The sequence below is a fragment of the Electrophorus electricus genome, chromosome 16, assembly GCF_013358815.1.
Source record: "Electrophorus electricus isolate fEleEle1 chromosome 16, fEleEle1.pri, whole genome shotgun sequence".
Taxonomy (NCBI): domain Eukaryota; kingdom Metazoa; phylum Chordata; class Actinopteri; order Gymnotiformes; family Gymnotidae; genus Electrophorus; species Electrophorus electricus.
The window spans coordinates 6772236-6791046 of NC_049550.1; the positions used below are offsets into that span (position 1 = coordinate 6772236).

The 18811-nt window shown below is 39.9% G+C and overlaps 1 protein-coding gene across 4 annotated transcripts in view; it reads left to right on the plus strand.

The window, feature by feature from the left end:
* zgc:152904 (Ig and FN3 domain-containing protein) overlaps positions 1-13093 on the plus strand; it is a 196621-nt gene extending 183528 nt beyond the window's left edge. For 2 of the 4 annotated variants that reach the window (XM_035535064.1, XM_035535066.1), the window contains exons 16-18: positions 8167-8374; positions 9786-9905; positions 10492-13093. In XM_035535064.1, the coding sequence (XP_035390957.1) occupies positions 8167-8374; positions 9786-9905; positions 10492-10606 (443 nt within the window). In that variant the 3' untranslated portion in view covers positions 10607-13093. The remainder of the gene's footprint in view (positions 1-8166; positions 8375-9785; positions 9906-10491) is intronic. The other 2 variants (XM_035535065.1, XM_035535067.1) reach the window with 2 other exon arrangements.
* The last annotated feature ends 5718 nt before the right edge of the window (positions 13094-18811 follow it).

Genomic DNA, 18811 nt, shown 5'->3' on the forward strand with positions numbered 1-18811 from the left:
CATGTGATTACAACAGATTGGACCATGTATAAAAAAATACATCTGGGAAATATCACTTTGAACATGCGCATGACACACATGCAGTGAGATAACAATTGTAGAATGTCTGCTTTTATCTTCCATCCGTCTACCATTTTGCATTCACTAAACTGGTAAAATGTCTAAACTGTTTTTCCTGCAGTTGTGTAGATTTTTTTTTTTGTTCTATCATCACACTATTTAACTAAAAAACTAAACAAAATAACAGGAAGAATTGCACAAGTATATGCACTGACACTCATAACTGTTATTCAATCTGCATTTTGAGCATTAGTTTCTGTGGCACTATTAGAAAACTAAACTGAATTTTTGTTAGTACAGTAATTCTCATATCCCTCTGGAAAATTGTTTAAGTCTAGTCTGTATATTTTACAAATGGAAAGTCTCTTCTTCAGACATGCAAATTCAGTTTCAACATTTATGAAAATACTGCATTTTTGGTTTTGCGTTTTGTTTTCCCATTTTTGCACACAATAATACTGCAGATGCTGACTCCAGATCCGAGGCATTTGGAGATGTTAAGCCAGACTTGCTTTTAGCACAACTTTGAAATGAAAAATGCATAGATGGGCTCGCTGTCCAGAGAGATGTGATACCTCGGGCGCATATCAAACCCTATGTCCGCATCTGGACTCAATACGCAAGAGGGATCAAATGCAGGCGGGTGCATTAGTTTGATTTCCCAATGCCGTTTGAAGAGGAAATCTCTCGCCATACCTTTGAATCTCTGAATGAAATCTCAGGGGCTCGGACGCTTCCCAACCTCAGTTGCTTATCTGTGTTGAGACCTACATGTGCGGGGACAAACAAGGGTGCACACATGCCAACAGACACACACACACACACACAAAATAAATAAATAACATACAAATAAAAATAGCAGCAGTGCTTCATTTAGCACTTTGGGAAAATGTTTCTTGAGAACCCATGAGTGAAATTTTGGCAGAGCAGGAGTATTTTTGCTTTCATTATTGTCTGGGCATCATAGGCGGCTTCTACTCTCTTCTGCTTTCGAAATGAGTTACATGTAAAAAGTTACCCTTTTTTTATTAGACTGGTTGCCAACTTTCATTAGTGAATGGAGCCTGTTGTGAGTTCCAGAGGGCTTGGGAGAAAGGAAAAACCTTTCCGATCATTTCCAGGGATCAATTACCTTACTTGGTTCAAACGCCCCCCCCCCCCCCCCCAAAAAAAAAACAAGGAAGGGTTGGGATTGTTTTAGTCTGTCCTCTCTGGTGGCAAGGCTACAGCAATGCAATTAGTCCCTGCAAATTGCTGAATATATGTGTCCAAGTTATTATCTTGAGTTTAGAGTAATAAAGGTGTTTTTCCCTTAAAGGTGTATGTTTCTTGCTGGTGCTAAAAGCGCTAATGTTGGACAGCATTGTTCATTGTTTTTTAACAGCAGTTGCTGATATGGTAATGGTGTTGCTGTGCTGCTGGAATTTCTAGACTTGTCAGTGTCTCCGATGGCTTTAGAGCGTTCTGACACTCAAAAATAGCCAGCCAACAGTGTGTGGATAGCCTCTAAACATACACCTACTAGGGGTTCAGAAAAGCAAATATTTCTAATGTAAGAGAATATGCTATAACCTGTATATAGAACAAGTTCAGAGTTCAAAGTTTATTTGTCACGTACATAGTCATACATGGTATAGCTGGCAGTGAAATGCTTTTGTAACTGCTCTGTCCGTGGCTGAGGAGAGATACAGAGAAATGGAATGCAGTTTAATGAATAAATAAATATGTTATGATGAATGAAGTGGGGATGTATACTATTCATATATGTACAATGTACAATTTCCACTTTTTACAATTTCACATTTTTTACAGTTTTTCTATGATGTTACTGTGGACATAATATGCAGAGTAGTCCCATCAGTTCCCTGATTCGCCCTGATTCAGAGCCCGAATGGCCTGCAGGATGAAGCTCCTCTTCAGTCTCTCTGTGTTTGTCTTCACAGAGCGAAAGCACTTCCCTGACCTCAACAGAGAGAGGAGCCTATTGTTGGGATAGGTGGGGTCCTTCACAATCCTCTTGGCCTTGGTCTGGCACCACTTGTAGTAGATGGTCTTCAGGTCAGGAAGTTCCGTATGAGTGATGCGCTTTGCTGAACGCACCACGCTCTGGAGTGCGTGCCTGTCCTGCTTGGTGCAGTTCCCAAACCAGACTGTGATGTTTCCCTTGAGTATGCTCTCAATAGTACAGTTCCGCAGCACCTTGGAGGGCAGTCTGAAGTCTTTCAGGCATCTGAGGTGGTAAAGACGCTGACTAGCCTTCCTTGCCAGGAAGGTGGTGTAGCGGGACCAGGACAGGTCCTGCAAGATGTGAACTCCAAGGTACCTGAAACTGTTTACTCTCTACACTGTGGTTCCATTAATCCTAACAGGTTGGTAGTGCCGCTCCTGCTTCTTGCTGCAGTCCACAATCAGCTCCTTTGTCTTGCATGATGTTTAGGAGGAGATTATTTTCCTGGCACCAGTTCTCCAGGTGTTTAAGATCCTCCAGGTAGGCTCTCTCAAGCTAAGCTAACAAATGAACAACACTTTCCTGAAAAGGGCCAGTGGGTTTTACACCATTTAAATAAAATCTTTGTTTAAAGGTTCTCCATCTCAGATGATGGTGTCTTTGTTTTCATGGCAGGTACTTTTCATAAAGATCAGCCTTGTGGCTGGCTTGAAAAAGCCCAGCTGTCAGCGAATGCATTCAATTCTGACAGGGTCAATTGAGAGGATCGGCTTTCTAAAAGCCACGCACTGACGCAGTGACAAGTGTATCTCCATGGATCAGTCACAGCGGATGGTAATGTCAGCAGGTTGAAATGGAGCCAGGGCAGACAAAACTGAGGAAATATGCAAATTCCCACAATGGACACTGCTCCCGCAAGATGTTTTCTGCCAGTCAAAAATAAAAACTGATTTCATTTTGGACATCAGCACCACATTGTTCGTTCGATACCTGCTGGTGTGAATGCTTCACTTCATGCCCTGTTGCTGTTGGCAAAGACTCCATGGAAGTCCAGACAGACAGCAGGCCTGAGAGCACATGCAGACATTCCAAGTTCTGTATAAGAAATTGTGTGCTATCCCTGAAAATGTCACACAGTGCTTTACTTTTTATTGTTCTCTCTCTTCTCTCCCACAGTCTTCGTCCAGCCTTTTTTTCTTCTTGCATTGCAGTTATATGGTTACATACGAGCTCAGTTCTACATGAGCTCATCGTATCCTATTTATTTATTTATTTAGTTCTGAATATTTGTAATGCAACCTTGTGCTGTGAATCAGGGCTCTGACCTGGTTGATGCCTTTCTTAGAGCGTTGACTTGCCCATACCAAGTCCTTTAAATGAATAAAAATGAGTCAGGGAGATTCGCACTACACGCCGTGTAAATGCAGGAGTGTGAGCCAGTATATGGGGCACGATGATGCAGAAGGGGAGATGCGAAACTGTTGCCCGCAAAACAACGACCATTTTTTGTAGAGGCAAACCCAAACACAAGCTGCAGAATGCCCAGAATCAGGGAACCCCAGCCAGAGTCTGTCTGAAAGCACTACCTAGAACAGCGCAAATGATTTTCTCATTACTGTGTGGATTATTGTGATGGTGCACTGTGAATTGTGCTCAGCACTCAAAAGAAACTGGAGTAGGCCTAGTATGAGGATTCTGTAGTATTCATACCCATAAATGCATAAATGGCAGGGAGCTGCAATAGTTATACACGGTCAGATCTTCTCACTACACTACTCTCTCTACTACAAACATGCAAGCAATTTATATATATAAATATAATATATAAATATTATATATATATATATATATATATATATATATATATATATATATATATATATATATATATATATATATATATATATATATATAAGCATGTTCTATTAAAATAAAGATAATCAAAATGGGGTAATGACTGAAAATCACTCTTTACAATGTACCTTCCTTGAATAGAAACTCCTCTTCATATCTTTAATTTAAAAAACATAATGAACATTTATGAATATTTATTAATGTTTTCTGCAATTTCCAAGTAAAGCACATCTGTGAAAGAGCAAAATCCCTTCTGTCGTCTCAATTAGAAATCGATCATCCCTTATGTGCCACTGTTTCTGCTTGGAAATTATTCAACATTTAATTTGAAAACTCGTCAAATGAAAATAATTCTGGCATCCTCAGAGCAGTAAAGAAAGCAACATTGAAATTCCATGCATATCCAGATGTCTGCTTAAGATCTACTTTCCTGAATTATTTTCTTGATATACTAGTACAGGAATAGCCAAAGGCAGACTGCATCATGCAAGGGTGACCACACCATAGGGTTTTCAGGGGCTATTGATTCTGTGAGGGGTGTGATTTAATTTGCTGTGTTCGTGCATCTGAGTTTTTTTTTTATATTTAACATGTTTTTAAAATAGTTAATCAAAATATATTCTCAAAAAACCCCACATATAGTATTCATTAACCAGGATGGCTGTATATTGTTCCTCATTCACATTAACTGGCTTTTACATAATGGTAGCCAGTCGCAAGGGATGCTTTTTAATTTAATTTCATTTGCTGTGTTTGTTTGTGCATCAGTATTTTTGTTTTGTATTTCTGATAGGTTGTTAAAATTGTTAATATAAAATATTCACAAAAAACCCCAACAAAAAACAGAAATAAACTGCACTGACCATTCTTCACAGAAACTCACACAAATCCCAGACAGGAATCATTGACTGTAAATATCACTGTTTGTGTTTAATAACATTGTTTATACCAACACCTTATTACAAACTTTATTATATTAGCAACTGAATATTGTAATACTCTACAAAGAAAACTGCATGGGTGTGTGACAGTTCACAACACAAAACAATACCAGCACAAGTCTTGTTCTAGAGCTACTGGCCATGGCCATTGGTATGTGAAGTTAACATTTGAGCTACAGTCTAGGATTATGCAAATTTAGCCAACATTCAGCATCTTGTATTTCTTATTGCATCACTTAGACTTCATTGAGGCATTTTGACTCAGTTACTTTCATTTTGAATCAATTTTGGCTAAAGCTTTACTACATATAAACATCTTGACTAACCTGCAAGAATTATTTAAGTCTGTAACACTGAATCAAGTTCAATCTTCCAGTCGACTCTGAATTTTCTTAATTCCCTTTCAAATGCTTGTCGCACAAGTGTGCTTTTCACTGATGTGTGGCAGATGTGAGTGTTTAGCAACATTTGCTAGAAAATCAGGTGACTCACTACTTTTTATTTCTCTCTGTGTGACCAGAAGTGATGTTCTTAATATCAATTTTGTAATGTTAATTGCTAGCTAACTGCTAAGATCACATGCTCATAAAGCACAGTGGCAAACTCAGAAATTTAATCTCAAATTAGCATTTTGCTAATAAAACTGTTTAATTTAGATAGATTAAAACAGATTTTGTGTCTATTTCAAACAAATGTATTGTCATCCCCTTCTAAGTGAGCTTGCATGAGGGGCATGGGGTACTTGACATCATCTTGAGGTCATCTCGGGGCAGACTTAGCCCTGCACGTTCATCCTCAGCACTGGCCATGTACACAGAAATTACATCAGCAGAGTGAAAGGCTGGCCTTTACAATAATCTCATGCTGATGAATAATTAATTCTAATTTTTGTTTTCATGGCTTTCATTTATTCTTCTATCTGTTTTGGCTTTCAAAGCTGCACCAAACAAGTGCATATAGTTTTGCATATTCCTTTATTCAATCTCATCATTGTGTGTTTGTTCAAGCATTATATGAAAAACAGATTCACAGACCAATGCATAGAAAGCACAATGCAAGATGTTGCATTTTACTGCAAAGTAATTTTCAGAATTTTTTTTCTGTTATTACTTTGTTTTACTTGTTTTAATTATCCAAAATTTGATTAACATTAAACATGGCTTTCAATCATGGTTATTCTTTTTCCAAAGCCATAAACTCATTACAATCCACAGTTTAATTAAATGCATTGTGAGTTATTATATGTGGGTTGCACTGAAATTCAAGTTCAGATGTTTGTGTGAATAGTAGTGCAGCAGGTGTCACACTCAAATGCAGAAGCCAAGTAACATTTCATAGAAATAAACAACATGCCTGCTATCTTACTCCCTTACTGTTACTTAGACTACATTAATTTATGCTGTAGCTCTTTTGTTAGTGAATTGCACTGAGTTAAAATTGGGCCTGTTCCTTACTAAAAGCCTCCTGGCTTAAAATGCTGCATGTCACTCCACACGTTTGCTCTCAGGAACTTGAATTCTGATAAATCTGGAATTCACTATGCCCCGTACGATGTACTACGCATCTTAGGTTAGGTTTCTGGGGACTTCATATTGCGGGAGCTCCATTTGTGCTGTAAGTGTCGTAGTGGTTTGAAAAGCCACTTTGTAGCTTGATTCGAACCCCGCATAGCTATATGGCAATCAAGCTTCTTCTTAAGTGCTGCCACAATGAGTGCCTAGTGCATTTTCTCCAGATTGGACTGGTGCTTTTCTCCATTTTCTTAAGTGCATGTTGGACTCTTGGCCTGTGTGCTAAATGGTCCTGATCCACTCTTAGTAGCATCTTAGTTGGTGATTACAGTGGTACGCATTCAGGGAGCATGGAGAGAGTGGTCTACCAATCGCAACCACAGCGGAGTTGGTATTATTGGTCACTTTTATCATTTGAAACATAGAAGAGGCTGTTTGGATGGTCATTCCAGCCATGTCGAACATTGCTGGCGGGGGGCATTTACCGATTCCCTGAGTGCTTACCATTTTGGAGGATATTAGCAGAGAGGAACCACACCCTGTAGACAAAAATATGATTCTCTAAAATCATCAATAAAATGGCATTTTAGACATCATAGAGAGCAACTTTGTCATGTGATTACTGAACATAAAGTGGGGAGGAGGGCATCAGTGCTTAGATAAACAAAGCAATTGGTTGCTTCTAGTATTAGTGAAGACATGACAAAGTTAGAGAACATGGAGCTGTGAGTGTGTAACTGTGACCTGGTCTCAACGCATGATCACTGCTCTCTCACTCTCTCACTTCTTTTTGCCAGACACAAAGGTTCCAGCATCAAAATAGTAGTAAATAGTAAAAAATATTCAATAAAACTATTCACTTTTAAAAAATTTTAAAGCTATTGACCTTTCTGCTTTGTGTGTCAGCCATTTGCCCATATGCCCTAGCTGAGGTTTATTCAGTTTATTAACCTAAGTGTGAACATCATAGATCCTATTGCTTCCCCTCAGAGGTATGGTGCGGAGAAGACGCTGTGAAGTTTAAAACGTTGATCTCATCCTGCAATATTGACCAAAGTGCATTTAAGTTGTGTCGCTGACTCCAAGCCGAGTCCATTTAATGCCTCAGCTTCAGCCGATTGGATCGTTGTGAGGTGCTCTAGCCACCGTCTGATAAAGAACTTGTTTATGCTGCAGGCCTCAGTTTGTAGTCAATATTTTGTCTGGTAAAGTATTTCACTTTTTGTGTTTTAATAGGTGTGAACAAGTTCAATCCAGTAGGCATGACATTCCCGTATGTATTGCAAACGTGTTGCGAGTGACCCTTTGATTTCTTTCTTCATAACAGAGATCAAAAACGCCTTTAAAAAGAGCTACAGAGTGCTGTCCTCAAAGTTGCCTTCAAACTTTAAATGAAGGCTTGAGAGCATGTGACAGAGATAACTGTGGTTTTCAGCAAGCATGGAGGATATGGCTTCCCGCTTCCTGCAGCATGGGGTTTGGTCATTATTGAAAGAGCAATTAGGGGGCTTCGTTTTGCTCTGGGATAAAAAAACAAAGAACAAAACAAAAACAAAACAAAAAAAAATATACACTTTTTTATTATTCATTAGAGGAAATGCTTTTATAACATCCATCCAGAAGCCTCTATCGACTGAGCATAGTAAACGTCATACCCCTGGCCATCGTCCAGTCCAATCAGTTATTCTTCTAATCCTGCCATGCAATCACAAGGTGCTGAAATCGTGCATGGGAATCCTTCTAGCCTAATTAGAATTCTATAAAACATGCTGCTCACCTGGTGGAGCAGGTGGGAAGAGGGATGCATGGTTGGGGGCTGTTTGGTGACTATGCTCTCCATGCTCTGTCCCAGCAGACTCCCTGTTCAGTGGTCTGGGGCTGGGTGCAGTGGTGGGACTAGGCCTGGCAGGCCTGCTACTCCTGCTGGCGATGGTGGACGTGGGCTGCTTCTTCGCGCGCCAATGGGGCCTGCTCATGTGCATCTCCCGCAAGCTGTGCGGCAAGAAGACAGCCACCGGCGGCAAGGGCAAAGAGCCAGAAGAGGGCAAGGCGGCCTACCTGTAAGGGGAGCTCAGTGGGTGGGGGGCCACGCTGGGGAGGGCTGGGTGGGTCGGGTGGGGTCAGGTTTGATGGGTCTTGGTGCGTCTCTCACCCTGTGTGTACACATTCCATCAATCTGTCACATCACCACAGTCAGAGGTATTCCAATCTGGAAACACAGATTTCCTGATCTCTCATACTTAAGATAAACAGCTAATGGACTCCTAGGTAAACAGAGGGTGAGAATTCTGTATAACCCCCTTGAGAACTATGACTTGAATGTCAGTGTTTGTTGATTTCTAGTGACTGATTGCCAGATCTGGGATTTAGATTAGAGATGTGGAGCTAGATACCTCTGACTTACTAAACCACACTCACTTTGTCTCTTCATCTTTCTTGTAGATTGTCCTCACGGTATATTGCATGTGCATGTAGAGATTATACTCGTTCCCTTGTTCCCCAAGTTTTAGGGGTTTTTTTTGTTGGTTTGCTTGTTTTCACGTTTTCACAGCCAAACACATTCATTTTGTTTGTTAGTTGCTTCAGGTCCTTTCTTCTCAGAAGTGTGGTGGCTGGGAAGCCTTTAGCCTACCAATATTTAGCATACCAATAGGGACAGTAAAGCTAACACAGTCAACCTTTTCTTAAAGCTAATGCAGTTAAGGGTTATCAGTCTGCCCTGCTTTTTTTTTTTAGCTTATCTCAGAAATTTTGGTTGGTGTTTTTTTTTTTAAGTCATCACTGTTCAATATGCACAATGCTCTTGATGCTTTCACTGCAGAGGGAAGGCTTACGTTCTTTTACACAGCCTTATACCAGACATTTTCGCAGTCTGAGGATAACGTGTCTGAGTTTTTAGAAGCATGACATTATAAAGGATGATTGGTCTAAAAAGGTTAGGAGTTGGGCAGTATTACCCTACTGGAGGAGCTATTTCACGGGCATGCAGCTATGTATTATGTACAGGAATTAAGCACTGTGAGAGAGAGTCTTTTCTGTTAAACTGGAGTGCTAATTCAATAAAAGATGCAGAGGTGTAGAGAACAACCAGGGCAAACATGCACACACACACACACACCTGACAGGCATCCCCAAAGCCTTGCTGGTAAAGTCCTTATTAGTGAGATTATTGTGCCTAGAGAGAAAAGCAAAGCCTCTTTCTGTGGCACCTCTGGGGTCTGTAGATAACTGGGAATGCAGCCACGGCTGGTCTGTACACAGTGTGTGAGGCTTCTCTGTCAACTTAGGGGGATGCGGGATCAGCCTATTCCCAGCGAAGTGCATCCCTAATGGCATTTGTCTATATAGCAGCTACTGCCAGGCTGGTAATGCCTACCTTCTGTGTGTGTGTGTGTGTGTGTGTGTGTGTGTGTGTGTGTGTGTGTGTGTGTGTGTGCACGTGTGCGTGTGCGGTCATGTGTGTGTGAGTAGGGGTAATGGCTCCAAGGAGCCCATCGTGGAGATGAGGACAGAAGAAGAGAGACTATCTAACCCAGAGGACGGCAGTCCCGTGCACGAGCCCAATGAGACAACCCCTCTAACTGAGCCAGAGTAAGAGGCAGAAACCACATAGTTCCCAAAGTTCCCACCAGCAGCTAGTGGGCCACTTAGCCAGTGTCAGAAATGTTGGAGTTCTCGTTTGGGGACGTTCCAGATTTATTGTTTGGTTTTAGGTTAGCTTTTCTGTAGTTTAAAGTATTACCTTTTTGAGTTTGAGTTCATAACAGCCTGGTCTGAGGGTTTTTCCTCTTTTGTTCAGTGTGAATGCCTTGACAGAGTTAATTAGACTGTTAACAGTTATTATTGAGTGGCGCTGTCAAATACAAAAGTGCTATAGGCATGCTAATATTGTGTGTAGTTATATGAAATACCAATGAGGGTTTTTTTTTTTTTTGGTTTGCCATGTTACCCCAGTGCCTATCATTATCTGTAGTTCACCCACTGCATGCCTTAATGCTAATGTATATGACCTTTCCTCACTGTTCAGTCAGCGTCTGCCTCGTGTTACACATACACAAGACAAGAACATTACATATGACTACCACTTCCATGGCATCTTCCTTGTCTGCCGTCTCCCTAAACACCATGGTTATCATCTTTTAATTTATAAAACCCGTACATTTCCCTTCACTTGCAGGAAACTCCCACTCAAAGAAGAAAATGGCAAAGAGACCCTAAAGCCAGACCTGATCGAGATCAAGGTCCACAGTGACAACAGTCTCCACACAAAACAGGATGACAGTAAAGCTTAACGTGAAGAGGGGATGTTCCCTGTGAGGGTGCTCCAAGCCCATGCTGAATGAGACCAAAACATCTAGGGGAAAAAAGTGTAAAAATTTTAATTACAAAGAAGCTCAAACCAGAATCCCTCAGAAGAACATCGGCTACTCAAGTGCACAGACGTGGGCGTCTGTAAATATGTTTAAATATTAAAAAAAAAAAAAAAAAAAGAGCGAAAGTTGAGTTTTTATTGTGATAAAATAATTGGTAACTTTCTGTTCAAACGACTCCCGCTGAAAACTTCACTTAGAGGGACGTTTCTTTCGGCCATCTCCCAGTTTGCTAGGGTTTCGGTCCCCCCTTTTTGCTCTGGCTTTGGTTTCTGTTTTCTTTCTAAAAGCACACACTTGTTCCACATGGATAACATAGAAGCGCTGCAATTTCCTGGGTGCGTGATGAAATGTCGCCACATCATGGCCAACGCGACGGACACGCAGCACAGCCGACATGCCTTGTTCACGTTTCGCCAGCATGAGACAAGGACACGTCCCTCAAAGTGGCAACCTTAGCATCCCATTTTCGCTATGCCTTTTACCATACTATTGTATTTGTGCGTCTATGGACTTTTTTCCTGAATGAAATGCTAGCTATGTGCTCTTTATCTTGCTCTTGTGAGAGATCCCTTGGCTTGGATTTTGAGGTGCCAGTTATTTGGCAAAAAAGATCCTTACAAAAGACGCTTAGCCTTAAAAGGTGTTCTTATTTTGAAAATCAGCCACAATTTTAGTCACTGCTCACTTTATGTTCAAGTTATGTGAGTGTGAGTGTATGTTGTGCTAAGAGGCTATGTTTGTCCTGTGAGCCATACTGAGTTATTATATTTTATATATTTTATGATGAATTCCACCTGTTTGTACATATGCGTGTATAATGTAGTGCTAGCATACTGTATACCAAGTGTTCCTAGAAAAATGGAAATACAATAACAGGTAAGGTAGACTCCTTGCTGTAAGTCTTGCAGAAGTTGGGTTATTGAATTATGAAATATATTAATGGGCAGCATTCTTTATATCCACCTTTGTTGAACAAAGTCACAGTGTAAACGCTGTGTGTAATTTACTAAAACCACCCACATCTAATTTTAAGGGTATCCTACATTTAGACCAACCTATATTTAGATATACCTACATTAAGAAGTTGCATTTTTCAACAATATGTGTGTTGATATGCTATAACAACTGGACAAAGGATGCATTGGTTTTGATGTGTTTGCAGTGGATTTCAGATTTTGGGAGGGGAAACAGCCCAGTAAGACCCCGGCAGAAAAAAGAAAAACAAAACAAAACAAAAAAAAAAAAAAAAAAAAAAAAAAAAACAGGATTCCTCAGGATTACCGGGATTTCCCTAGGACTTTTATTATGTTTTTAATTTTCAAATTTGCACCACAGAAAAAAAAAAATCTGTCAATGCCAAAAAAGGGGGTGGGGGCTATTGTTTGTTTTGTTTGTTTGTTTATTTATTTATTTTGTCCAATATTCATACCTAGACTCATCAGTTTATTCACCTTTACACCAGTATAAAAGAAGTAAAACAACCTCTGTTAACCTTAGGAATTATTTTAGTATCCAATGAACCAAACGAAAGATGAATAGCTGCATTTACACAGCAGTACATGGTGTGTGGAAGCAACACTGCAGTGCTGATACGGCTGTTAAACGTGCAGACACATTGCCACTTTCATAGTAGAGAGGTGTGATTCCCATGACCTGTTTGTACAGTTACTTTGCCATTGCTGAATGTCATTCCAAACTAAACATAACGTACTCACTGTTCCATGTCTCTACGCTACATAATCACTATAATCTTAACAGGTCACTGCTGACAGATGTCTGTGTTCATACTCTTGTGCTGAGACTAAAACTTGGGTGTGCAGGTGCTGTTCTTGGATCTTGAATGTATTTTGTTCTCTGAGGAGATCTTGTATGTTTTTTCCCTTTCATGGCAAAGACTTGTAATACATTAGAGACATAGAACTGCCATGCACTTGCTGGGGTTACACTGGGTGCCTCTCATGCAGCTAAGTTTAGCCGATGTGCGAGTTCAGTGTTTGATCCTAACTTTTAACCATGCAGTTCAGACACACTGAACATATTGAATTTATCTTCAAGGATTTCATTGTTGTCTATGCATATTTTGAATATACATTCTTGTCATTTTTTGTTTGTTTGCCTTCTTGCTGCCTACGTTTTGACTCTAAATATACTAGTACGACACACAAACGCTTATAAGCCTGAGCTACGGATTAATTAGTACCCAAAGGTTTTTCATGCAAATTCACAAACACTGAAAATCAAACAAACAAACAAATAAATAAATAAATAGAATTTGTAATAATTCCCACAAATTATTGAAATCAATCTGTCTGGCATATGAGGTAACTGATGGAAGCCTCACCTGTGGAACACCTGTACTGATCTTCTGTACTGACTCTCTGTTGTAAATAAATATGTCCTGGTATAAGACAGTGCTTGTATGAACATTGTCCTGAGTTGTGTTTTTTCTAGTGTGTGTTCAATCTGTTTCTTCTTTTTGTTTTTCCTACTCAAATCTCTCGAATTTAGTAACTATCAATTTCCTGCAAAAGTGTGTGAAATAATGCAGATCGCTTAAGCAGTAGTGTGCGGCATGTGCTCACCACTGGTGGCATGTGACGTGTTTATTTTGTGGCTCTTTTTTATCTTGTTTTCATCAATGGCTTGACACATTCAAAATTTCTCAAGTTTTTGCATATTTATGCAAATCATACTTGAAAGGATTCTCATCTTTTATTCATCAATTTATTTATTTAGTTGTCATTATGAACTTAAGCTTTAAAGATCATCAAGAAACCATGGTGGTTCATCAGTAAATAATGCTAATGCAGCTTAGTATTTTTATTGATTTATTTATTTATTATTATTATTATTCTTTTAAGTTCTTAGGCCATTCTTTTCAGCTTTCATAAAAACCTTGTGCCAAACTTCCTCTTTTCCTAAGTTAAGCAAAAGAATTACCAAGAGCTCCACTCTCTGCCCACAAATCCCTCGGTTTAGAAAAAAAAGACTTGTAACCTCTGCCTTAATCTTCACAGTTTTCCGAGTCTGCTGTGATTTTCGGGTTATCCGGAGCCTCCATGCACCTTCTGCTAACGGGTGGAGGGAGAGCCGTCTGTGTGGGACGAGTTGCGATAAACGCTCCATAATTAAAGAGGCTGAGGTGTGTGTCCCTCGCACCGCGACAGCTTCCGGCTCCGGCGCAGCCAGCTGGAAATGGCTGACAACAGCTGCAGCAGGGAAGAAGGTTCAGTTTGCTCACATGGGACAGACGCTGCCAAAGTGCGGTAGCAGCTCTTTTTGCGGAGAACACGAATCAGCGGGGGAAAGGAGAATGGAAATAAAAGACAGGAAGAATAGCCATTGAATTATGCGAAAGTAGGCCCGAGGGCATAGTTGCATACTTCATCCAGTCTTCTTTCTTATTGTGATATCTCGCTGTGTACCATTAACAGTAATTGTCATCAAGTAAAGCTTTGAAGGAAATGGTTGTATTTCGTAAGTAATTCTAATTGCTTTACAGATCATCACACAGACCAATATAGTGACGCTTTGCACACAAGATTACACAGGGGTAATAATTCCATTAAATCATTTTGATGGTTTAAATATGCGGTGTTATTTGATGCTATGTCTACAACCGTCACAGGTCGTTGCCCCCAGAACACATTCAGAATGTGTAACGTTCTGTTGGGCTTTTATTAAACCAAAATGCACGAGCTGGGTAATCGAACAGCCTCCGGGGTACATTCAAACAATCAGTTTGCTAAACGCAGAGCAATTACTACCTAATTGTTTCACTGAATCACGTTACCATCTGAAGGTGATTCAGTCAGCTGAAGAGATGGGTTGTGGGACCCTCATACTTTCCTGATGCTATAAACTTCCCTCATTCGATTGTACCTCCCTAACAACACCTGTAAGGCTCGATTCATTCAGGACAGTCACAATGGAAACCACCATCGATTCACCCTGAAGCAATAGATAACTATTAGATCTAGAGTCTACTGCTGATGAGGAAAACTAAATAGAGATGTATGTTTGTTATAAATATGAATAAAATCATCCATCCTTGCTACTCTAATGAGGCTGGGAAAGCCACAAGCAAGCAGCATTAATTAATTATGGTTTGACATTTGGGGATAATAACCTTACAGTGGATGGACTATCTAATGGGTACACTTGCATTGTGAAAAATAGACAAATAGATGCAAGATGTATAGTTAAAGTTCATTCTCTGGACTAATGCAGTTAGAGTTGGGGAGCAATGTAGAACAAAAGCACTGGGAATACATAGACGAATGGCCTTTAGACAGTTTTTCAGCTAAATACCCACTGTTAGCCGCTTTGCACACTTCTTTATCTATCTCTCTCTCTCTCTCTCTCTCTTTCTTTCTCTATCTCTGTGTAGCTGTCTCTCTCTCTTTCATTCTCTCTCTTTCTCTCTTTGTCGACCAGATCGATACATTTGCTTTTTTGCTGTAGGTATGTCAGAAATTTGGCAATTGCTTTTCAATTGTCACCTTACCACCAACAGCATTGCTCCATCGATAACAAGCATTCATGTTATTTAAGTCATCATACTGTAGACCCACAATGCTGTAAGACATCATGCATATAGTGGCTGATAACCTCTGTGATGTCTAATCAGACTCATCAGTCTCCACCCTACAATGTGCACCTTTCCTACTTCTTCCTGCTCACCTTCTTGACTGCATTGTTCCCACATCCTGCTCACCTGCTCTTCCTGCTCACCTTCTTGACTGCATTGTTCCCACACTGTGTACATCCAGCACAATCTATAATCACTCACCATCTCTGATGTCTTTAATGTTAGCCAATGGCTCCTCTCACACATCTTTTCTTCACCCACCTGATGATTTTATTTCACTTGTGTGGTTAGGTCCCAATGCCACTATAGGAGAGTAAGGAATGTAATTTTTATATGACATAGCATAACAGAGTTAGAATCTGTGCATCACACAAGGTTGTTCTCTTTAGGTATTAAAGAAAATTAAGTGGCTAGCAATTGTAGCTGGGAGCTGTTTTCTTAAAACATTATAATATTGCTTACCCTTGCAGGTTTGGAGGTCATGCTTATTAAGTACTTGCAAATATTAAACATATCTATAATAAAGAAGAAAAGCTTTTTTTATTATTATTAATGTGCCCTACATTCTACATTCTCTTGGTAATAAAGTGAAAGGTCATTGCTAAATGGTCTAGAAGTATATATATGTAAATTTTAGTTTGGGTTTTTTCTTTACCCTAGAAGAGACTCGAATATTCATAAATTATGGTTTGCCCCTGGAACCAATGAGCTCAAAGATCTAACTTACTAAACACTGGGTACCAAACATTACTTTTAGAGAACAAAACAGCCTGGTTGATGGACAAAGCCAAAACACCTTCTCCAAAGGATTATTAAGTCAGTATGATGCAAAGAAATCAGTAATGAATCCAGAGCTGTTATTGTTTGGATCATTGGTCAGTGGGACCACTATAGGTGGTGTTCTATAAAGGCTGACATGCATTGTGTAACATGGCAGGAGTAGACAATATGCACTATGACCATAAACAATACTGCCTTTATCCCAAATGGTGCATCAATCCCAAATCTGTGAAAATCAGAGACCACCATTTCCATCTTTTTTATTACAATGAGATCTGCTGCTTGGGAGGATTCCAGACTATAAATCCCAGCAACCTCCTTCTAGAGCACGCAAATGCACATTTCAGACAATCTAATGTTGATTCATAAACTTTTTTTTAATGATGTCCCTGGCTTAACTTTGAACAAAAAGACGATAGGTCAGCCCCCTTAGATTACACCTTGGGTGGAGATGTGCTGTATTGTTATCTGTGCTGAGTTTCTGAGGGTCAATACATGAGTTATAAATTCGATGTCCATGACTCCAGCCTGGAAAAACATATGAAAAGGATGAGTGTTGTGTGTGTTTAGAATATTTTGTTAGCTAGAACAGTTGAACTGGGTTGATCATAACATCTGAATAGCCAAATTTATTTCAAATCAATTCAAATGTTCCAGGAAGTGTGTTTAGGTTGTTTAAGACTACATAAGGCTGTACTGTCACAAATCCTGATCTCATGTTCACTGATAATGAAGTTTTCTGACAGAAGTGATGAGATAGGTCATTATAGTTTCTTCTCTCACACATGAATACCCCATGAACAAATGAACTAAAATAAAGCAGCCAAATTCATAAAATTCATAGCCTAATTCATAAAACTGAATTACATGCACTGAAAAAAGAAATGTTGGATCAACACTCAAATGTTTTCTATTCTGTCTCAAATCTAAAACTTAAAAGTAATAATCTTTACTGAAGTCGTTTTAAAGTGATGAATGAGAATGCTTGCATGATTAAAGTTTATATGTAAGAATTCTCACTAGAGCCCTTAGCTTCAGATTAGCAAATCAGCAGTTAACTCACTGTTCAAAGCAACCTTTGTGAACTGACAGTGATTTTTTTTTTGTATGCATCCTTTTCAAAACTGAAAAGGAAATCAGGTAGAAGGGGCAGGGTTTGAACTGAAGAAGTGAGGAACTAAGAGCCGAGCTCTACACAGTACATAACAGTGAAAGAGAGGGGGACTTGGGAGTGAATAACTGTGGAATGTGGGGAGTGCCAAGTGGAGACATCAGGGAGGAAGGGAGCTTACTCAACCATATGGGATGGAATTGCAGGTGAGCAAACCCCCAACCACAACAAACAGCAACAAAAGAGCAAAACATCAGTGGACTTGCCTGGTCTGCAAATTAAACCCAGGTCTGCTCAAGTCAAGAAACCAGACTCCAGCCACCGCTGGACAGGTGGTAAAGGAGCGACGACTTAGACCGAGACAAACAACTGAAAGAGAGGGGAAACTTCCCCAGAAGAAACAACTTTAGACAGACACAAGGGAAGATGGCCCCTCATAGAACAATGGAAAAATACAACTGGAGACTATTGCTGGAAACTTTCCACTAGAGAAATAGCAATCACCATCAAACTTAGGGAACACATAGCACACACACACCAAGACTTTCACAAAGAGTGGCCCATATGATGCTGTTATATAGGGTGGGACCACCTGAGGGAGATTAAATTAATGAGCAGTGATTAGATCCCAGCTTGTGGCCTCTCCCTGGTGGCAGCCCTCTGGCACTGTTAGAGAAATAGGGATGACATGGAACAAGACATCCATAAAGACGGTGATAAGGTATGAGGCCAGGGTGGAGCAAATTCAGGAATTTCCAGACAGGGCCAGAGGATTCATGCATCACCTTAACTCATTCAAATGGTCATCATACCATATCAGATTTTATGCAGTTTTTGAGTATGAGGAAATTATTACAGGAAACAGTCTTTCCCAATCGGTAAGATAAGGGAATTGTTAACTCAAGGCTGTTGTGTAGAACACTGGTCTTTCAGACATGTTATTCCATTTGGCTCCAACTCCTCTGCACATGGGAATGACATTGGAACCAGAAAAAAGGTGCAATGTTATCCAACTATTTTTTTAATCTCTCAAAAACAAACAAAACTAGGTTACAAAGGTCAGTAAGAAGAGCTTCATCACTAAAATCCTGCTGTTGCGGTCCATTATATACAACCCATTATACTTCTAGTTTAGTGACTTCTTCAACTGAAAACATGGGGGAGCCATTTTATGTTAGATTACTACGTTTTATTGACGGATGGAGCATTTGCAGCAGCAGACTGATGTCTCTGAGCTCTACACCATGGGTGTCCTAGTTCTGCTCCTAGTGATCTAGATTTCTTTAACTGTGTGATTATATAGATCTTGGATTACCCTCAAAAGTAAACTTGACTTCCAGTGGTTTGGACAAAATGACAATAATATCAAGCCACTCCCAACCCCAAGTTAACTTTATTCAGACCTTAGCTCATACAAGTCTCTCCTTTCCAAGTTCTCACTGGAAGTAACATCTGCAAAGCCATCCTACTACAGAGAGAAATTCGAATCATCATCATCTGATCCACGCAAGCTCTTCACTATTTTTTCAGGCCCATCTGTACCGTGAGTACTTCGAACCTCAAGGACGGCTCAGCTTGAAATACCTTGCTTCAGGTCTCATGGACGACAAGCATCGAGACTATTTTCTGTCCTGGCTCCAAG